Source organism: Sciurus carolinensis, chromosome 1, assembly GCF_902686445.1.
Source record: "Sciurus carolinensis chromosome 1, mSciCar1.2, whole genome shotgun sequence".
NCBI classification, from domain to species: domain Eukaryota; kingdom Metazoa; phylum Chordata; class Mammalia; order Rodentia; family Sciuridae; genus Sciurus; species Sciurus carolinensis.
Genome location: NC_062213.1, coordinates 205,134,109 through 205,154,404, shown reverse-complemented (window position 1 = coordinate 205,154,404; position 20,296 = coordinate 205,134,109). Strand labels below are relative to the sequence as shown.

At 52.8% G+C, this 20,296-nt stretch overlaps 3 protein-coding genes across 11 annotated transcripts in view; 2 read left to right on the top strand and 1 right to left on the bottom strand.

Moving 5' to 3' along the window:
- The window catches only part of Rnf207 (ring finger protein 207), an 18,697-nt gene extending 16,105 nt beyond the window's left edge, over window positions 1–2,592 (top strand). For 3 of the 4 annotated variants that reach the window (XM_047545108.1, XM_047545126.1, XM_047545118.1), the window contains one exon: window positions 350–2,592. In XM_047545108.1, the coding sequence (XP_047401064.1) occupies window positions 350–521 (172 nt within the window). In that variant the 3' untranslated portion in view covers window positions 522–2,592. The remainder of the gene's footprint in view (window positions 1–349) is intronic. The other variant, XR_007107723.1, reaches the window with a different exon arrangement.
- On the bottom strand, window positions 1,495–10,748 carry Icmt (isoprenylcysteine carboxyl methyltransferase). Its single transcript, XM_047529691.1, has 6 exons — window positions 10,741–10,748; window positions 9,856–10,198; window positions 9,030–9,118; window positions 7,714–7,883; window positions 6,533–6,750; window positions 1,495–4,770 (listed from the first exon to the last, which is right to left on the bottom strand). Exons 1-6 carry the CDS (start codon window positions 10,746–10,748, stop codon window positions 4,588–4,590), a joined length of 1,011 nt encoding a protein of 336 aa, XP_047385647.1. The 3' UTR covers window positions 1,495–4,587.
- On the top strand, window positions 10,295–20,296 carry Hes3 (hes family bHLH transcription factor 3). 6 transcript variants are annotated; one of them, XM_047516433.1, is made up of 5 exons: window positions 10,295–10,350; window positions 18,193–18,288; window positions 18,384–18,465; window positions 18,871–19,273; window positions 19,941–20,296. In XM_047516433.1, exons 2-4 carry the CDS (start codon window positions 18,208–18,210, stop codon window positions 19,236–19,238), a joined length of 531 nt encoding a protein of 176 aa, XP_047372389.1. In that variant the 5' UTR covers window positions 10,295–10,350; window positions 18,193–18,207; the 3' UTR covers window positions 19,239–19,273; window positions 19,941–20,296. The 6 variants fall into 6 exon arrangements, with proteins under 6 accessions (XP_047372389.1, XP_047372408.1, XP_047372381.1 ...); XM_047516452.1 differs by lacking the exon at window positions 10,295–10,350 and adding an exon at window positions 10,609–10,638; XM_047516425.1 differs by lacking the exon at window positions 10,295–10,350 and adding an exon at window positions 14,870–14,988.

The following is a 20,296-nucleotide window of genomic DNA, read 5'->3' as shown; positions in this document are numbered from 1 at the left end:
AGGGCAGAGAAAGTCTAGCAGTTGGCTGAAGTGTCTAGAACCACAGTGTGCTTGGGGGCAGTGCAGAGACCAGTCCCACCGTCCCCTGCAAGACTTCAGGGGACCTTTGATTTAAAGTTCACTGCCACCGAAGCTGCTGAAACTGCTTGAATATGCTCATATTTGGGCAGCTAACCACCCTCTCCTGGGGAATGGCTCTCTAAGAATCCCTGATAAGTCGCAGGCACTTCTGGTTGTGAAGACGCACTCCCCGACTGGGGACTTCCACCGTCAAAGTGTTAGACTGGACACCAGTGCAGTAAGGGGAGCAGAGTGGTGGATGAGCTTATGTTAAAAACTGTTCCTTTAGGAATGATCCAGGAAGTGTCATGGAGAAGGGAGAGAAGACATCAGAGTCCAAAGGAAACAGCAGGGCTCTGAGTGGTGCCTCTGAAGACCCTCCACTGAAGAACAGAGACCACCTGAGACCCAAGCAGAAAAATGGGGATGATATTTCCACATGCCGAGAGCAGCCAACTTAGCAAACAGGCCCTGAACCAACTAGCTGGGCTTTCATGACGGGCACATGGAGACTGGGATACTTAAGAAAAGATTGTTCTCATTATGGTCTCTTCTTTCAAAGGTGACACTTGATCAAAAGTAAACCTCAGAAAAGAAAAGCCAGGCTGCTACACTTCTGTGTTCCCAGCACACAAGCTCACGAGGGTGATTTCCCATTCCCACCAGCAATGTGCTGCCCACAGCCTGCCTGTTCAGCACCACGCTGGGTGTCTATGGGCTGAGCCTTGTTCTCTGAAGCCAACAGGTCCTGCTGCCCCTATAGGCATCAAGACTCCACCACAGCACAGCACCTGCTCTGACGCCAAGGAAGCCAGTTTCTGCCTCACTGTTGACCTGGTGCCACCAGAAAGTCCCACCCAGTAATCTGAGCAGTGACTCACAAAAAGGTCAGGGCAGAGGTCACAAAGCCCAGGGACAGCCTCTGGCCAGCCCTGTGGCACATCTCCGCGTGACCCTGTCAGGGCTTTCCCCAGCTACCTTGACTCGTTCCCTCGCTGCCAGGAGTGATATGCGGTGGCCCTTCTCCAGGCATTCTCTCCTGTCACTTTCCACTCCTACACAGCACCCTCTTAACAAGTGCTCAACAAAACAACCTGAGATGGGACATTTAAGTGTGGAGGCTGAACGATACCCCCTAGTCACATTTTAGGCAAATATCCAGGTCCACTCGGTGGTCTCAATAGCAAATGGCCTCTATGGACGTCAATACAAAAATGCTGAAGTCCACATCCCAAAGCGGCACAAACCTGTGTGGCAGCTTAAGGAAAAAGGAACGCATCATTAGGAATTGGGCAGAGGCAGGAACTCAGAGAGGGCCAAGGAGGCACAGCATGCCTGATCTGATGCCGGCAGCTATGGACCTTCCTTATCCAGGCCATCAAAGGCATGTGATCACCTCAGGGCTTCCACATTCCACACAGTCACACTGTCATCTGTAGTGAAATCAAGTACAGTTTATTTAAGAATTGGAAAGAATAATCAGTATCTGTGAAAGAAAATCCAATTGAAAATATTTAAATAAACATTTCTGTATGTAAAAAGAGTAGAATAATTACTCTGTAAGTCCCTCTCCTTGCGACGGGATGGGCTGCCTCCACTCAGGCTGGCGGGGTCTTCTGGGCCCAGGACAAGCAGCCAGAGTGGGCGCTTCCCACCACATCAGAGAGGCTGAGGTCTCTAGCCCTGCTGAGCCGCTAGGAAAGCCAACTACGGTGGTGCAACTACCTAAGGCAGTGAGAAAGTGCAGAGGGAACGGGGCTCACTGTGGCAGGATGTGACCAAGGAGCTCTGGCTGAGACCTCACCACGTCTGACACTGACACAGCTTAGTGGTCTAAGAACGTCTTCCCTGTCATGCCAATCCCCAGTAAGCAAGTGGGAACCATCAGTAAAGCCTACCTTCTAGGCTCAAGAAGCAGCTCACACCAAGGAGGACACCAGGGATGTGTCCTTTGTTTTCCACCCCAGAGGCTCACCTTCTACTGCTTTGCCAACACTACATTGCTCAGCAGTGGCCTGCAGATCTTCATGAAATGTTTCATTTTATGCTGTTTCAAAGTAGCTTGCTTTCTGTACAATACCCATTCTTTATTTAAGAATCTCCACTTTCACACTTGCAAAGAAATCTGACAGTTTCTCAACGTGAGGAAACCGGTAATGTGGCCTTTACAGAGAGTACCCAAAAAGCCTTTGCTCACTGACCTGATTTTCTGCCCTGGGCCTGTCACTGCTACATTTGTAAATTAAAAAATAATCTCAACAGCAGCAGGCGAGGTCAATCCACAGTTCACCCTTCATCCCTAAGCCATGGCTGTCTCCTGCCCTGGGACTACAGTGAGGATAGGAACGTTCTCACTACCACGCCGTGGGAATTACTTTTTAAAACAATGCAATGTCAGCCTTCAGTGATATGAAGCAGCATCACTGTGAAACCTCAAGACTTAGGATCCTTTGCTCCTGGGCCTGGAAAGAAGGTAAGCTTATTGGCCTGCAGCAGATGGATGCTGACATCAAATGCCAACACCCAGCCTTACCACCCATATACCAGGGACCATCATTAGCTGCTCTCCATCCATCAAAAACAACTTCATGGCCCCCAGGGGGAATGGAGGCTGGGTCCAGTCTTGCTTAGATACAGTAAGAAACAATTTTACCTCAAAAAGCTGGGGATGGCTGCCAAAAACCCAACCACGCCCTCTGTCAGTCTGCAGTCCTGGTAAGGGAAGTTCGCTTCAGGTAAGTGAGGTCTGGAAACACTGACTGACCTGACTCGGTCCCAGAGTGAGTGCATTCGAGCTGTGTCCCGGCAGACACGGTTCCTGACACAGGAACTCAGTGCTGCTGCAGCCATGGACTTGGCAGAACGCCCTGCAACCCCTCGTGAGGGCCACGGCTCTCAGACCAGCAAGCATCGTGCTGGTAGTCGACAAACCCATAAGCCTCTTTGGTATACATAACAACAAAATATTAAGCCATGAGATCTAGAAATAAGCCATATTTCTGAGCTGGGAAAATGCTCTGTCAAACATACACTTTAGGCATGTGCACAGCTATCCAGGTTCAGTCCACCTCCATGTAGCTCACTGTGTGAGTTCATCGTGTCATCCCTCTCATCAGAGTATGAAGAATGTTCAACACCTTTGTCTACGTCCTCACAACAGCCCTGTGAGGTAGGTGGTATCAACCCCATTCTGCAGATGGGGAGGTCTGAGCTTGGGTTCAGTGGCTCCTCCAAAGCCATGAGGCATGGTAGTGACCGAGCAGTGCTCTTGGCACACGCCAAGGCCACCTTCACATTCGTGCTTCATTTGTGCCACTACAAACTGCCAGGAAGGATTTCACAAGGAGACCAAGTTCCTGTCCAGCCCAGGACCAGGCAAAGGTCTCGCCTCTTAAGGCTTTGAGGCTTGACTCCAAAAGCCAACTGCTCTCCCCAGAATGCAAAACTAAAATGCTGACTGAACCTCAGTTGTGAGGATCTGCTTTACAGAAGATGTTTGAGTTGCTTTGCCTGAATTTGCAGTTGTACGTGCTGCAACCCCTTTAGAAAAGATTGCCTGATGCAGCACAGGGGGAGAACGTAATTTTGGGAGAGAAAAAAAAAAATGCTTCATAGATTTACATTGAAACACAAAAATATATAAGCTATTAAAATGAGAATAAAACCCCAAATAAATGGACCAATATTTCTCAGCGTTTCATGATGCCTTGCATGGAGCAGGCATTCAGTAAGCATTTCCTGGAGAAGGGAAAAATAATCACATCTTTGACTTGCCTGTCACGATAACAGGAGAGCAGGAACAAAAACCCCAGGAAAGCCAAGGGCCCACAGTCCCCTGGCCTGGGGTGCCCATGGTCACACAATGCTACACAGCCAAATCAGAGGGGGCTGTGCTTACTTGCTGCCAAATCAAAGCTGGAGCTCAAAATACCAAGTGAGTGCCTTTAAATTTATGCTGCTATTTAGAAAAAATAGCTGTGTAAATACGACTAAGCCAAAGTGTCATATAAGGAAGTATCCTTAGAATTAGATAGATGTTCATGCATTAAGGACAGAATAAAGAGGTTAAAGCTGTGCTGTTGTTTTTCAGTTAAAGATTTTCAATGCATTTTTTAATGCGGCAACACCCACCACTGTGGCTGCGGCAGAAGCTCTGCTGCAAGCAGCATCTACCTCTCCTGAGGAGTCCTGGGACAATGCAAGTACACTGTGGCCTCAGGGGCACTGGACTGTGGCCTGGATTCTCACCAGGTCACTGTAGAGGGGCACTGATGAATATTGCTGTAGTTTGTTTCTTGTTCATTGTTAATCTATGTCTACCTTGATTCAGCACAAGAACAGATTGCTCCCGTGGGTCCTTTGGTCCTAAGGCCTTCTGACCATTTGGTCTTGGGGTGACATTCCAGAAGAGTAATTAGTGACATATAAAATGACTAAGAAAATTCATTCCTCAGTGGCCAACTGAAAGCAGTTTTGTCCTGGGCTACATGGGGCCAGAGGCCCTTGGTCCCTCGAGGCCCCCGCCCATCATAGCTCCACCTTGACTCCCTTTATGAAAGGCAGACCTGTAGGCACCCTCTTCTTATACTCCAGGTACTCCTCTCCAAAGAAGTGAATCAGGGATATTTCTTCTTCCTCTGTTCGATCACGGAAGAATCGCCACACTGTCAGGGCGTAGACAACACCACAGATGGGGTTACACAGCATCACCTGGTAGAGGAAACACCAATGTGATCAGGGTTAGTGGTCCTACACCCCAGATAATACCCACAGGCTCTCTCACCAAGGGCCAGGAAACCCGTGTTTTTATTTTGGTGGTACTGAGGTTTGAACCCAGGACCTGAGCTACATCCCAAGCCATTTCTATTTTTTGAGACAGGATCTAAGTTGCCCAGGTGGCTTTGAACTTCCGATCCTCCTGTGTCAGCCTCCTGAGTAGTTGGGATTGCAGGAGCCACTCCCCAGGTCGTCTTGTTAACTAGCTCCCTGCTAACAAAACTCTGTTGTTATAGCACAAAGGTAAAGAAATAGATCCTTCTGCAGTAGTGACCTTACCTATTGAATGACTGGGTAAGGGGTAGGTTCCAGCTTCCAAACTTTCTACTTTCACCCCAGGAGACTCTTTAAATACTGTTAGGGTCTCAGGGAGTCAGGGTATTGATAACAGAAATTAAACATACTTTCACATTAGAACTGACAGTCATTAGGTGAACATGGTGACACATGCCAACTACTCAGGAGGCTGAAGGAGGAGGATTCCAAGTTTGAGGCCAGCCTGGGTAACTTAGCAAGGCCCTGTCTCCAAATAAAATAAAAAGGCTGAGGATATAGCTCAATCGTAGAGTGTCCTGAGTTCAATCCCCACACCACACACAAACACACAAAACAAATCCAACACTCCTCACTGCAGTGTTCTGCACACGCTTTTCTACTGCTTCTCTTAGATGATGAAATCTAAAAGTTACAAGGAAAGATCAACCTCTTGGATTTTGATACTCAGGCCACGATGATGGACATCATACCACACCTGGCCAGAAATACGAATTTTTAAGAGAAATGCTGCAGGGCTACCTGCCCCTACTATCTGCACCCTGGGAGTCACAGAGTTCCCTTTGACCACACGTTGCCAAGGAGACGCCTGGGGGCCCTGACTGCAATTCCCCAGACAGAAGGATGGTCCAAGCGCTGTTCTCTTCATCTGGCCAAGTTTTTCTAGAACCAAAAGTGCAGAATCAAGAGAAAGCTGGCAAGGGCTCAGTCTGCATCCTGAGATGGAATAAACCTCCCTGGCTCTCATCAGTCTAACACAGGACCTTGGCCTCATTAAGACCTACTTCTGGTGAAAACCCTCTGAGCTGCCATGAATGGCCGAGGTCACTCCCTCCACAAACCCCTCTTCTTCTCACCCCCTGGGGACTCCAAATCTAGGTTAGAGAGACAGAGAAGGGACTATGGTGGTGGTGGTCAGGGGGGATCAAGAGTCAGGAAGGGTTTATAATGCTCAGATTTTAGTACATGGTTAAAACCCCTACTATGGACTAAATTAGTTCTCTTGACTTTTATTTATTACCTCTTATAACAAGTCAAGGAGCACATGTTAAAGGAGACAGACCACCTTGTGAATACACTAGTGAACTCTATGCTTCTGAATGATGGGTTTTATAGAATGTCAATTATATTTTAACATTTAAATGTAAAAACGTAATTAAAGGCGGGGCGTGCTGGCCCACACCTGTAATTCCAGCAACTCAGGAGGCCAAGGCAGGAGGATTGCAAGTTCAAAGCCAGCCTCAGCAAGACCCAAGCAACTTCTTGAGATCCTATCTGAAAATAAGAAAATAAAAAGGGATGGAAATATATATAGTTCAGTGGTAAAGTGCCCCTCAGTTCAATTCCCAGTACCAAAAAGAAAAAAAAAAAAAAAAAAAAGTAAATTGAAGGAAATCAGTCTTATATTTGATACTATACCTACCTGGGTTCCAATACTCCAATAAAACCATCCCACATAGGAAGGGTGCCGGAACCAAGCATACACGCCACTTGTCACCAGAGTATGGGTATCTGACTTCTCGTTCTGCACCACGTGGTTGAAGTTGGAGCCAGCTGTAAACATGGCAGCTTTCCTCAGGCATTCTCCAAAGACCACCATCAGCAGCCCCGTGGCACTGAGCCAGGTGATCTGCTTCAGTTCTGCAGGGAAACATGGGGTACCAACTGGGAGTGAGACGGTGGACTGCTGAGCTCTCTTCACTGCTTAAAATCAACCTATTTCCCAAAGACAGACACACTGGAAAATACGCCCTTGGGCAACTAGCGCTTATCATCACAGTAAAAGTGAATGAGTTGGCTTGGTGGCACACATCTGTAGTCCAGCTCCTCGGGAGGATGAGGCAGCAGGATCGCAGGTTCAAGCCTCAGCAACTCAGCAAGACCCTGCCTCAACGTGAAAAAATTTTTAAAAGGGGCTATAAATGTAGCTCAATAGTAGCACACCCCTGGGTGCAATCTATAGTACAGCAACAAATGAATGAATGAGTGAGTGATAAGAAAACATGCTCCCCTAAACTACTATTCACCTGTTTGGAGTGCCAACAAACCAGTTGTGAGGCAGTTCTCCCCTCCTAGGTTAATAAACTATGGGGGCTCTCACCCCATGGCCACTTGCTCCTATCCTCTCTTGGGGACAAGTACAGCTGGGAGAAGCAGAGAAAGGTCTAGTACACAGCCTGACTTTGAGAATCACACACAGATCCCTCCATCAGTTGCGGGATTTCAGTTTCAGAGGCGGCTCCGGATGGGGAGGTTTTGCTAACACAGTGTCCATGTGAAACTTCTCATGCCACAGAAAATGAACAGATCCAAATCTCACCTGACTGCAAAGCTAGGATTAAGTCATTAAGGTGGGGAATGTCATTTTAGATGGCACACTACATTATGCAAGGTTTAAAGCAAAAGGTCAGCACAACCCGATTCAAAATCCAGAAGCAGAATTCACAAGCAGAGCTTGTCCTTATAAATAGCTTAGTGAGGACAGAGGGCTGGGGAGAATCGCTCAGGGGAGATTAGACCTGAAAGGTGAACCAATGTCACTGTCCTTGGCCCACAGAGAAGCTATCCTTCTCCCCTCCAGCAGGGAAAGTAGGGCACACTAACCTGGCCAAAAGATATTTTCAAGTGTGAACTCTATCCAAGAAGAAAGAGCAGCCACTGTGTACTCCAGACTGTGATTCAGGAGAAAGGAATCCAACGACAGACTTTTGGGATTATTGACAGCTGTCACTAAGTATTCAGAATAGTGGAATAATGACAGCGAGCACACGTACCTATTTAAAAAAAAAAAAAAAAAAAAAAAAGGAAATTGGGGCAAGAGAACTAAGTTAGCATTAAGTAAAAGTACAGATTTGGTTCTGCTAAGCTGTCCCTAATTCTATCATTGAGCTACATCTGCGTCCCACTCCCCCCTTTATTTTTTCATTTTTTGGACAGGGTCTTGCTAAATTGCTGAGGCTGGTCTTGAATTTGTGATCCTCCTGCCTTAGCCTCCTGAGTCACTGAGATTACAGGTGTAGTCACCAAGTCTAGCTATTTTTTGTTTGTTTGGGTACTAGGGATTGAACCCAGGGGTGCTTTACCACTGAGTCACATTCCCTACCCTTTTTATTTTTTATTTTGACACAGGGTCTAACTAAATTGCTTAGGGCCTCACTAAGTAGCTGAGGCTGGCCTCAGACTCCTGAATAGCTGGGATTACAGTGTGGCCACCATACCTGGCTGTTGTTTTGGAATATCAAACAAGAAATTCATAGGTGAAGGAGGTATTATGGGTCCTTCTGTTCTTTCAAATAACAATACCCATTTTAAAATGAAAAAGGGAAATATCAACAGAAAGTAGTTATGTATATTGGAAATTAAATTCAACAAAACTAAATTAATTCCAGCAAAGAAGGATTAGATGGATCAGCATAGTGGTAAGAGGAGATAAAGCTTTGTACCCTGAAGCTAGGGTTCATATCCAGGTCAGAGACTAGAAGGCTCAAGGGACTGATAGTGTGGGAAAGAGAGAACACTGGCTATAGGATGCATTAGATGTGACCTAACAGAAACTGAGCTGGAAAAGGCTTAGGAAGTCCAGCTGGAGCCCTGCCCCTTCCGTCACCAAGGACCTGCACCTCCTCCAGGAAGGGCTTGTTGCCTCACTCAATGTCCTCCCAGCAGCAGCAAGTGTGGGTGAAGACAGTTCTGGGGAGGGTGCCAGGGTACCTGTTTCTGCTGCAGCAGAATCAACCAATGGGTGACGTTTCTGAGGTTTGAAACCTGGGGATCTAGGTGGAAGCCAGGGGCTTCATTTTCAAGAACTCCAAACAGCCTTCTTCCAGCCAGAGGTGAGGCATGGCTGAGGAAAGGCCTCTACTGACCCTGTACACTGTCGACCCTTGCCTCAACACCACCATTCCCAAAGTACTTCTTACCAGCCAAAGTGATTCCAGGAAGACTGGCTAAAACTTAGCAGCACACCGCAGCCAAACACAAAGCCAAGGAAACAAGCTCGGATGGCTATCTGAAATGGACCCAAAAGAAGCTCAGTCACTGGCTGTCTCAGAGCCCAGACCCAGGCTGCCCACCTTCCTGAGATAAGCAAGCTACCAGTGAGATGGAGGGCCCACTTGCTCAGAGGTTAAGGGGGCGAAGTGGGGCCACCTGGGTTCAAATCCCGCACCTGTCCCCTCTGGCTATGTGGCTTTGAGCAACCAATGTGGTCTCTGGACCTCAGTTTCCCTCTTTATATAGAAGGGATGGCACTAGTACCTACCACGGAGGACTACAGTGAGCTTACCTACCTTAGCGTAACTGGTACACACAGTTTAGCTACCGTTACTATTTCTATTACTGCTACTATTATTCTGGACTCCTGGAAAAGTGCTTCAAACCTAGTTTATCGGCCGATGTTTCCAAGTCTCACTCTGGTCAGGCCAGCGGGACTCTGAGCCTGGCCCCTTCGGGGTCCTTTGACCTCAGAGTTGGCAGCAGGGAAGACTCCACACCTCGCATTACATAAAAGAACCGTGGGCTCGCTCGCTCCCCACCCCGCGTGCAGCCGCGGTAGGTGCGAATGGCAGGAACTGCAATTTAACACCCACGGCCGGGCGAGGAGGGGTGACCTGAAGGCGCTGCCGAGGAACACGTCCGCGGGAGGCAGGCCCCGGCCGGGAGCGGGTGCCCGGGCCCTGTCGCCGCGCCGCGACCCGGCCCCACCCAGACCACCGCCCACCGGCCCCGGCCCCGACCCGGCCGCACCTGGTACCGCGGCGGCCGGTAAAGCAGCAGCAGCAGCGCGTTGAGCCCGGCCACGTAGAGCGCCAGCCCGGTGCGGCCCTGCAGGCCGGCGCGCGTGAGCAGCGGCAGCGCGAGCACCGAGGCGCCCAGCAGGAAGGTGGCGAGGCTGAGGCGCGCCTTGGAGCCCGGCGGAGCCCGCGCTGCGCAGTCCGCCCTGGGGCAGGGCGGCGGACCAGCCGGCGGCGGTCGAGCGGGCAGCGGCGCCGACAGTAGCCGGGGAAACCCGCCGGCCGCGCCTGCGCACTGCGCCGCCGACGCCGGCCCGGGAAGGGCACTGCCCGGAGCTGCGCGCCTGCCGCGAGTTCTCGCGAGAACACCGCCCCGAGCGGCCCGTGGCCCGAATTTGGCGGGAGCGCCCCGCCCCGCCGGCCCCGCCCTGCTGGCCCCACAAGGCCTTGGTGGCCCTGGCCGAGCGGCTGCGGAGCGGGTTGCAAGTGCTGCAGTGTCTGCTAGAAGGTAGTCCGCCCCCAAAGCCAACTTGTAATTAGAAAGTAGCCCGCCCGCCCGCGTGGTCCCCAGACCTACCTCGGCGCGGCGCCCGCTCCACCCTGCGGTGGTGGGGACGCTCAGCGTGTGCCTAGGTGTTTAGGAAGCACAGTGCAAAACCTGACCGTGTGATCCTGACTCACCTGGGGAAAAGAGCAGCACGTGCGGGAGCCTGGGGGCGCGATGGAGGGGAAGCTAGCCTCCTGTGACGGCAAACGCCCTTAGGTGCTCGCGCTCTGAGCTGTTTCTCTTGCCTTTGTAGGTTTTCCTAGCTTCCATCCTGCCCACGATGACCCTAAGTTACTGCTGTAATCAGCAATTGCCCTTCACGTTTTGTTATTTTTGATTGACACATCATACTTGCACATGTTTGAGATTGGGTGCAATGTTTCAGTTCTTGATCACCCTTGGTAGCGAGCGACTCAAGGTGATTAGCATATACGTGCCTAAACTTTCATCGATTCCAATTCCTCTCTTCTATTTTGAGGTTATGTGGTGTGTTCAGTACATTCACCCTGCTATGCCATAGAACACAGGAATTACTCCTCTACAACAGTAGCAATACCCATTGATCACCTCCCCACTCCCCTCCCCCCCATCTTTGGAGTGGGGGGATGAACCCAGGGTCTCAGGTGTGCTAAGCAAGCACTCTACCACTGAGGCCTTTTTATTTTTCACAAGGGTCTCACTGAGTTGCCCAGCGTTAGGGTAAATGGTGCAAAAATCCACGAGAGACACAGCTCTGAGTTCAAGCAAAGGTTTACTGACAGAGTCTGCCAGGCTGTCCCTCTGCAAGGAGCAGCAGCCTGCAGAAAAAAACTTCTAAACTATATAGTCATATACAATGGAGTAGTTAAAAAATAACCGATCTGGTCCTGTGACTGTTACTTGACATCTTTGCTGTGTTATCAGTAGTTAGGGACTCTTTGGGGTGAGCCTGCTGGGAAGGTCATGCCTGGGTGGGCAGGTGCTGATTTTCAAAATGGAGTTAGTTTGACCTAAAGACATAACACCCAGCTGGCCTTATACTTTTCATTCTTCTGCCTCAGCCTCCGAGGTTGGGATTACAGAAAGGCACCATTGTGACCTGACTTGCACTTCATTTTTTAAAAGACTAAATGCTTTTGTCCCTGGGGAGCTCAGAGAGTGGCAATGGAGGAGAAAGGCAAGCAAGTAAACGGTTAGGATAAACAGTGCAGGGGTGGGCGTGAGATAGAAGCAAGGTAAGGATGGAGAGAGAGTGAGCCCTGGGGGAGACCTGTTGGTGGGAGGGCTGCGGGATGGGGAAGCCACAAGGAAAAGGTGCTGGGGTTAAGCCTAATGGCCCTCAGGAACTGGCAGTGCCTGCCTGCTGCTGAAAATGAGAGCAACCAGGCAGGGAGGGAGGGAGGAATGGCAGAGGCAGGAGATAGCCTGAGGCCCTCGGGGAGGCTGGAGCCCAGGGTGGTGGTAAGAAAGCATCAAGGTCAGCGGGCAGTGAACCCTGCCTCTGAGCCCTCTACCTCTCCTCTGTCCCTACAGATCCTGGTAAGAGCACTGGGGTTGGGGCATGTGGATGGAGAGCCTGGGCCAGCATCCCAGGCCCGAGCACTCTGATCTTGTGCAAGACAATCCTATGAATTCAGTTTCCTGATTTCACTGTCATTGATTGATCTTAATTCTATTAAAGCTCAGTAGTACCACGTTGAAATGATGCTCAGGAGACATTTGCTGGTTGATGGGAATTGGAGAGAGATAACAGTGCTTTAAAAACTAAAGTCACGGAGTTGCTGTGTCATATGGGAAGGAGAGCTGTGTGCTACAGTTACTGGGGACTGAGTGGGAACTGCCACTGTTGTCCTGTTTCTGATGGTCTCCCCCAGACTCAGGACCTCTCCTTTGTGCCAGGACACCTAGGGGCCACTAGAGGGTGCTCACTGCACCTTCCCTTGAGGGAGGGAACTTGGTCCCCTGGGAAAAATCTCTCAGGCTGGGGAAGCTCCTCCTCTGGCTCTGGGCATTTGCTCTCCACTCTGTCTAAGTGGGCTGATTTATCCCCAAGGACTTACTGTTGTCACTCTGGGTGCTTAGAGCAACTTGCAACTTAAAGAAAGCCTCATCACCTCTCTTCAGACTGAGCCTTCATCAGTCCCATCTTGGAGATGAAAGAAAGAAAAGGGAGGCAATCCCCTTGCAGGTGGGAACAGGGAAGGGAAATTTTTTTCCTGGTATTGGAGATTGAATCCAGGGGTGCTGTACTATTCAGCTACATCCCCAGTCCTTTTTTTTTTTTTTTTTTTTTTTGGATAGTCTCACTAAGTTGCTAAGACTGGCCTCAAACTTGAGAACTTCCTGCCTCCGCCTCCTGAATAGCTAGAATCAGAGGCATGTGCCACCATGCCCAGCAAGAAGGGAATTTTTAGAAGTTGCTGAATCTGTTAGGACCTAGGGTTCATGGGGAAGGAATGAGGAGGGCTCAAGTAAACAAATCTGTACACACCTATGCTTGCCTAGGTCACACAGACGTATGCAAACACACACAACTGCTTTCCTACTCCAGAGGAAAGCAATCTGATTCAACCCACTGTGCACCCTGCTCTCCCAGACAAACCTACAAAAAATATATATAAGATTAAAAAGGCTGACAAACACACAGAAATAAAGAAAGGGAAGGCTAACCCTGGGGTGCATTGCTGGCTTTTTTTTTTTTTTTTCCTTGTAAATAAGCATTTGAATGTGTTTTGTTCTAGAAACCCCTAGTCAAGCACAAAGGGAGTTCTTTCTCATGCAACAGGAGGGTCTCTTTGCAGCGCCCCCCTTTCTCCGATCCCACCACAAAGTGGCTCCCCCTCCCCCCCCTCCCGCCTAAGTTGGGATCCCTCTTGATTTAGATAACCCTAAGAATTACCTTTACATTTCCAAGTTAAACCACAGATTGTGATGAAATTAGGTTTCTGTTTCTTTTTCTTTCTTTCCTCCTTTCTGTTTTTCAGAAAGACAAAGAGGAGAAAGAAGGGAAAGAAAGAGAAAGGAGAAAGAATAAAGAAGAGAGAGAGGAGAGAAGGAGAGAGAAGAGAAAGAACAGAGGAGAGAGCAGCTTCTGTTTGTTAGACAGGGTTGCTTTATTGAGCAAGAAAGAATATAGAAGGGAGGATGATCCAGAGCAAGCAGGAGACAGGAACACCACGAAGCAAAGCATTTTTGTTCTCAGAGGTGGACAACAAACACCTCGCCCACTTACAAACTTCCAGGATGAAAGTTCACTCCTGCCCTAAGGGTTATCCAAACCCCAAACCAAGGAGGAAAACAGTCCAGGAGGTTCTCTCTTTCTTGCTTGCAGATGGGTGCCTCCACAGTCATTTTTAGAAAGCAGGCCTCCTGCAGCTCCTAGTCATTCACAGGCCTCTGGTCTGTCCAGTGTCCACGTGGAGGCCAGAAGGGCATCAGGGAGGGGTCTGTCCAGTGTGGCTGTCGCTCTCCCCAGGAGACAGCCCTGGTCTTCCAAAAGTTTTCTCTCCCCTCCTCTGGCCATTCCCAGCATGAGGAATGAAAGCCCCTTCTCTCTGGTCTGGAAACGGGTAAATGATGCGTAATTTATGAGCACATCAGCCCGAAGTGCATAAGTCATATGTGCACAAAGGGACCGGGTAAATATTTAAAGATTAGAGCCAGCTGGGAGAACACATAAAAGACTGGGACAATGGGGGTCTCTCTGAATTCACTCTTCCTGAGCTGGGCCAGCCCGGTCAGCGCTGATGTACTCACTGGAGTCCCAGGCTTTGTCTCCTGAAGGGCCTTTGACTGCTGGGCTATTCCGAGTTCCAATACAGCTAAAGAGAGTTAAACAATCGCAGCCTCTCCAACTCCATCTGGAGACAATTGGCTGCATCATTGCAGGGCTCTGCTGTGTCCCAATAGTTAATTACATGGCGCAATCACTTTATTCTGCTTTGAAATGCATCTGCAGAGGAGAACAACACATTTCTCCCTCCAGTTACCAGCACCCACAGTGCCTGCACAGGACTCACCAGTTGATTAATATTGGTTTAAATACCTGGAAGTGCAGGAAGGAAAGGCTTCCTACCCAGGTTCAGAGTCTATGTGGGGCTGTCACTGGGTTGGGAGGTGGGATGTCTGCTAGGATTCTTGTCCTGTAGTCTGCAAACCCCCTTCTTCCTGGGTTTCCAGACTTGGAAAACTCAAGAAAACCAAATTCAGGAGGGCACAAAGGCACAAGCTACTTTTTGCCTAAAATTCCCCAGCTTGAGAAAAGAAGGGTCCCCCAGAATCCACTGAGGCCCTGAGAACCCTCAGGAGTTATAGAAGGAACTTTTCTCCTTGGTTGAGCAGGGGGACCTGGGTTTTCCCCAAGCTCTTCTTGGATTGTGCTCCTTTCCAGGCACCCTGGAGACACTGGGTGCTAAAGATGGAAAAGTAGTTAGTGGCCTACATCCTGGTTTGCGTAAGTCTGGTTTCTAAGTTGGTCCATGACCTTCCCAGCAGCCCGAGAGAGCATTTCGTCCTGCTTGCTCTGAGAGGACAGGGTGAACCGCTGCCTCATTCCCCGTCTTTGAAAATGCCTGTTCTGTTTCCACATCCGTTTGGAGCCGGGCCTGCCTGAGGGTGTAGGTAGGATGTCCAGAAGCAGGACTTGGAAACAGAGTGGGGAGATGGAACATGAGTCCTCAGTCTGGGTCTCTGGGAAGGGGCTTTTCTAGTGACCTTGCCCATGCAAAGATCTGGCTATAACTTATTGGGGGAAGCAGCTACCAGAAGGAGGATCTGGAACTGGGGTTAAAGGGGAGGTGGTAGGAAAGAAGCTGTCTCAGAGCTCCAGGAAAAGCAAGGATAAAATTACATTGGGGCGAGGAGGGACTTTCTGGATTTGCTCCTGCACAGCCTTCAGCCCTCTCCGAGTGGAGGAGTCGGGCAAGGGGGCTGCTTATGGTGGGACGGGGAGGTTCGAGTAGTAGAGGACATTGGCCCAGGCGGGGAGACCTCTCCCACAGGGGAGAGGGTGCAGCGGGAGGTGCCGGGTGGAGGTGGGGCTGCAAAGGTGAAGGCCCATTAAGTGGACTCCGGCGGAGCGTGACCGCTGAGAATCCCGCCTGGCCTCCCGCAGCCAAGGCAGAACATTGCGAATTAGCGCATTTTGCGGTCAATTTTCCACTGCCGGAGAGACACTAAGCCGCCCACGTGAACGGCCCCACCCAGCGCTGCTGGGATTCCTGGGCACCGGCTTGGGAAGGGTGGTGGCCCCCGGAACGGCGGGGTCCCGGGTGCGGGAGGGGAGGGCCTGGCAGCTTTATGGCGGCCCTAACTTTGGAGAGGGGGCGGGCCAGGCGCCCCGCAGCGGGCCGCGAGAGCTGCGCACAGGACCATTGGTTTGCTAATGCGACGGTTTGAAAGGCTGGGGCGGCGGTTTATGGAGAAGGATTGTAATTAGAAGACAAATTGCCCCGCTACCCGCGCGGCTCGAGGATTGGGCGTGTCGAGGGGGCTGGGGATCCGCCGGGGTGAGGCGCGCGCCGGGTCTCAGTGCAGATGTGCAGCAGCTGGAAGCCCGAGCGCGGCGGGGCGCCCGGAGTTTGGCCCCGAGGGGGCGGGCGCGGACGCCTCTTTGTGGGGCCTACACAATGCCCTTAACACTCGGCTGCCCCCTTTGTGCCCGGCTGCGCAGCACTCCCGCCCCGCGGTGCCTTTGTACCAGCCGCCACCTCCCCGAGCCCGGAGTGAGTCGCACGAAGGCAACCCGGGCCAGGCTGGCCCAGGCGCTTCAAAGCTGCCGGGCGCGTGCCAGCGCCCGCGGCAGGACCTCGGCCCCGCCGCCCTCCCGGGGCCCAGATGGGCCCGGATCTGGCCCGCGGGCGCTGTGGCCCGGGCAGGACAGCGCTCCAGAACTGCTGTCGCCGCTGCCTCAGCCTGAAAGGGGGAGGGCGGGGCGCGATTCTCCACGCTGCTTGGCGCCTGGGAACGCTGCTGCCCCGGCGAGGCCCATCAATACCCTGGGCGCAGACCGATTGGAGGGGAAGATGCCCCGGCGTGATGGAGCTGTTGGGGGGGGGGGCACTCGCGACCCAGCAATTTCCCCTGCCCCACACTGAGGCCCCACAGAGGCAAGTTTGTCCATTTCCCAGCCACAGGGCTTAACCCCTTAATTGCTACGACTTCGTTCTTGGCCTCACAAGCAACCATGAGGGATGCCTTGACCCGATCCTCACTTAACAAACCCCGAAACTTAAGGCCAGAAGAGCCCAATAAAAGGTAGTGTGTAGGTTTGGATCCAGGAACTTCTCCCGAGGTCAGCCTTACTGTCGGTCATAGTTACAGGAGTTTAGCTTCCAAGGACCAACTTGGCCGGCTGCTCCAGAGCCTCCTCTAGGGCCGAGCCTCCTCTAGGGCCGAGCCTCCCAGGTCCCTCCTCCACTGGGCTCCCTGGGTCCCCAGTAACCTGAATAATGGAAAGGGGTTCAGGGACCTGGACCTCCTCAAGTGCAGGCTAGAACACTCCCCAGAATATCAGAGATCTTTTCCATCCTCTTTGCCCATTCTTGGATCTTTGAGAAGGCCCACCTGGGTAGAATCCATCTTTCCCTGTGGGGGGAATGGTCCTCCACCTGACTTGCCCAGCCTGGAAGCCCAGGGCTGGGGGAGAGGGTGGCAGTTTGGCTCACCCTGCCTGTCGTCTCCCAGCTGGAAACATCTCACATCTCGGTTGGGTCCTAAAAGTTTTGGACCCCAGCAAAGGGGAGGCCTGCTGTGGCCCTGCGGGCGGGCTGCACGCTTTAATGGGACACATGTTGCTGCATGGCCCCAGCGGGCCCTGCCTGCGACTGGCTTTGAGCAGCCACAGGCAGAAAATTGCTGCATTGTCCCGACATTAGGGCAACTAATGCGGCGTCGCCGTGTGGCCAGAGCGTGAAGTGAGCAGAAAGGCGTCACTGGCCCGCATTCCTTGCCTCAGCGTCTTCATCAGGCTGGAGGAAGCCCAGGACTCTCTCAGTCATTGGGTGGCCTGCAGCGCACAGACCTCCCTTCCCTGTGAGCCACACCTAGAATGCTTGGGGACACAAGGCAGGGATAACTTGGCAGACTGACCCAGTGGTGAGGTCTAGAACCTATGGTGACTGGGACCAATATGGCATGAAAGAAATGGGCCTGGGAGGGGTCCCCAGAGTCCAGAAGTGGTAGGGTTCGGGGAGATAAAGACAAGCCAGGTTCAGTGCTGCATGACTGTAATCCCAGCTACTCTGAAGACTGAGGCAGGATTCCAAATCTGAAGCCAGCCTGGCAACTTAGTCAGACCCTGTCTCAAAATTAAAAACAAACCAACCAACCAGCAAACAAAAAAGAGGACTGGGGATGTGTAGCTCAATGGTAGAGGCTTGCCTCACTAGCTCGCCTGAGGTCCTGGGTTCAATCCTCAGCAAAGAGAAAAAAGAAAAAAGAAAGAAAGGGGATCCCCAGGGAGGGAGGAGGTGTCCTGAAGGAGAGAGGCAGCCTGGGCTATTGAAGGGGGCTTCAAGAAGGGAGGTGGGGGTTTACCACTCTATGCTCCCCTCCTATCCCCTCCCCCTTGGGGTTTCTTGAGTTCCAAGGGTCTCATTGACATGTAAACGAGGGTCCCCTATAAAGGCAGTGCAGTGCTCTGCTGGCACGGATACCACAACATGGGCACAGAACCTGCCACCCGGGGCAGCCCCGGAGTACCTGCTAGCAGCTTCCGCAAGGTCTGGGGTCCTGAAGGGTGCGGGGTGGGGGCCCTTCCCCCTACTGGCGGGAGCAGAGGGCGGGAAGGCCTAGCCCTGCCCTCTAAAGACTGCTGGCCCACAGATATCCAAACCGCTGATGGAGAAGAAGCGCCGTGCACGCATCAACGTGTCCTTAGAGCAGCTCAAGTCGTTGCTGGAGAAACACTACTCGCACCAGGTGAGGCCCGGGGAGGAGGAGGAGAACAACCACTCCCTACCCTTACCACTCCACCTCCGCCTGCCTGGCTTAGAGCCCTTTCTCCCGATCGGCAGATCCGGAAACGCAAGCTGGAAAAGGCCGACATTCTGGAGTTGAGCGTCAAGTACATGAAAAGCCTTCAGAACTCCTTGCAAGGTTCAGAGAGGGGAGGCTTTGAAGGGACTGGAGTGGGAAGCAGGGAGAGGGACTTGTGGGATCTGAGTCGTGAATAGACAAAGCAAGGAGAAGAAGGGATGGTTGGAGAGCAGAGCTCAGGGGAAGGTGGGCAGCAGGTGGGCCGCTTAGGGGAGGACGCCCTCACCTCAGTTCGACTTGGGGAGTGGGGAGGGGCAGGCAACAAAGATCTGGCTGGTCGTGGGGTTCTAATCTGTGTGGGCAGAGGTCTGCACCCGGGGACAGACGTTCCGGGCATCTCACTTTCCCTCCCTCCTCTTCTCTCCTCCACACTCTCCCCTCCCTTTCTCTCCCTCTCCATGCCTCTCCTTTCCCCTCTACTATCCCCCCCCCCCATTTCTCTATCTTTTGCTCCCCTTTCTGTAGGGCTCTGGCCGGTAGCCAGCGGAGCCGAGTACCCGACGAGCTTCCGGGGCTGCCTACCCGGTGTGAGCCAACTCCTACGGCGCGGAGAGGAGGGCGGCCTGCGCTGCCCCCTGGTGCGGGAGCTCGCAGGTGGCAGCACCACGGACAGCACCAGCTCTGGCCCGGAGGCGCCCGCTCTGGGCGGCCCCAGTGGTCCTGCTGTCTGGGCTCCTGCTCCGACTGCCAGCGGCCGGCGGTCCCCACCACCCAGGCTCCTCTTCCCCGGCGGTGTCCCTAGCCCCTCCACCAGCGTCTCAGCGCCTCTGCCAGCGTCGTGCCGCCGGGCCGAGAACCCGGGGCCTGGGCTGCGCGTGTGGCGGCCCTGGTGAGGCCTTGGACTCAAAGGGGGCCCCGTCTGGTCTGGGTACGCAGATACAATATTTTGGATGCACCCATAATGACTGAAGGGACACCTCAGACGCCCGTTCTGGTCCTGGGGTGGGGGTGACCTAGTGGGCGCTGTGCCCCCGTGAACGCGGGGAAATACACAGTCACGTGCGGACCAGGTCTGCACATCTAGGCAGAATCCACCCTCACTCCAGCCCCATCTACTTAGGCCGGAACCGCTCTCTCCTCCCACCCTCTAGTGGGTCTGCGCCCCTTTCCCAGGGACTTCGGACAGGGAGGCCGCCCCCACCCCCACCCCACGGCCGCTCCGCGGTGGGAAGGTCGCAGTCCGCAGTGGCGCAGAGCGGACCCCTCGCAGCGAGGAGAATCGCTGCCCCGCCCCGGCCCATTCAGCCTGCTGCGGGCGCCAAGTTCCCACCGGTACAAAGCACGCTGAGCCCCGCCCCGCCGGCAAGGGGCTCCCGACCCACCCCGACCCAGGACCCTCTCCGCTATCACCGATCCCCACCCCCTCCGCACCACCGGGCAGGCGCTCCAGCCAAGGCCAGCGGATCTCGGAACCTCCCCCAACTGCCTGCGGGCCGCAGACTCTGAACCCCGGCCCCGCCCCTAAGGTGCGCCGCCCACCCAGACGCCCCGCCCTGCTCAAGTCCCGGGAGGGACTCATTGCTTTTTCTCTCCAGCGTGAAGACTGGCAAGAGCTAACCCGAATGTCTCTCGTGGGAGCGGTGCACTGGGCAAAGACCCAAGGGCAGCATTCTGGACCCAGATCCTGCAGAAACCGGACCTCCGGACCTCTAGGACGTTCAGAGCCCACAACCCTCGACGGCCCTCGGAGCGTCTGTGCCAGTTTGCTGGTCTATAATGAGGTCATTGTTGCGCTCGGACTTGGGTGTGGGAGTCTTCCAAGTCAGTTTTTCTTCCCCTGGGCTTCTAGCGAGGGACTTCCTGGGGGTGGGGTCAGAGATCTGGCACCTTCTCCTCCCAGGTTGTAATTCGTAATAAAGATAAGGCGAACCCGTGTCATGGGTATAAAGAG

Bases quoted from the DNA above. Each gene is read 5' to 3' on its own strand.
- Icmt (XM_047529691.1), bottom strand. The intron at 6,751-7,713 runs GTTAGTGTGCCC...GTTTCCCTGCAG, and splicing joins TGAAAATATCTTTTGGCCAG to AACTGAAGCAGATCACCTGG. The intron at 4,771-6,532 runs GTAGGTATAGTA...TTCCTCTACCAG, and splicing joins ATTGGAGTATTGGAACCCAG to GTGATGCTGTGTAACCCCAT.
- Hes3 (XM_047516433.1), top strand. From the start codon at position 18,208: ATGGAGAAGAAGCGCCGTGCACGCATCAACGTGTCCTTAGAGCAGCTC. The intron at 18,289-18,383 runs GTGAGGCCCGGG...CCCGATCGGCAG, and splicing joins AGAAACACTACTCGCACCAG to ATCCGGAAACGCAAGCTGGA. The intron at 18,466-18,870 runs GTTCAGAGAGGG...CCCTTTCTGTAG, and splicing joins CCTTCAGAACTCCTTGCAAG to GGCTCTGGCCGGTAGCCAGC.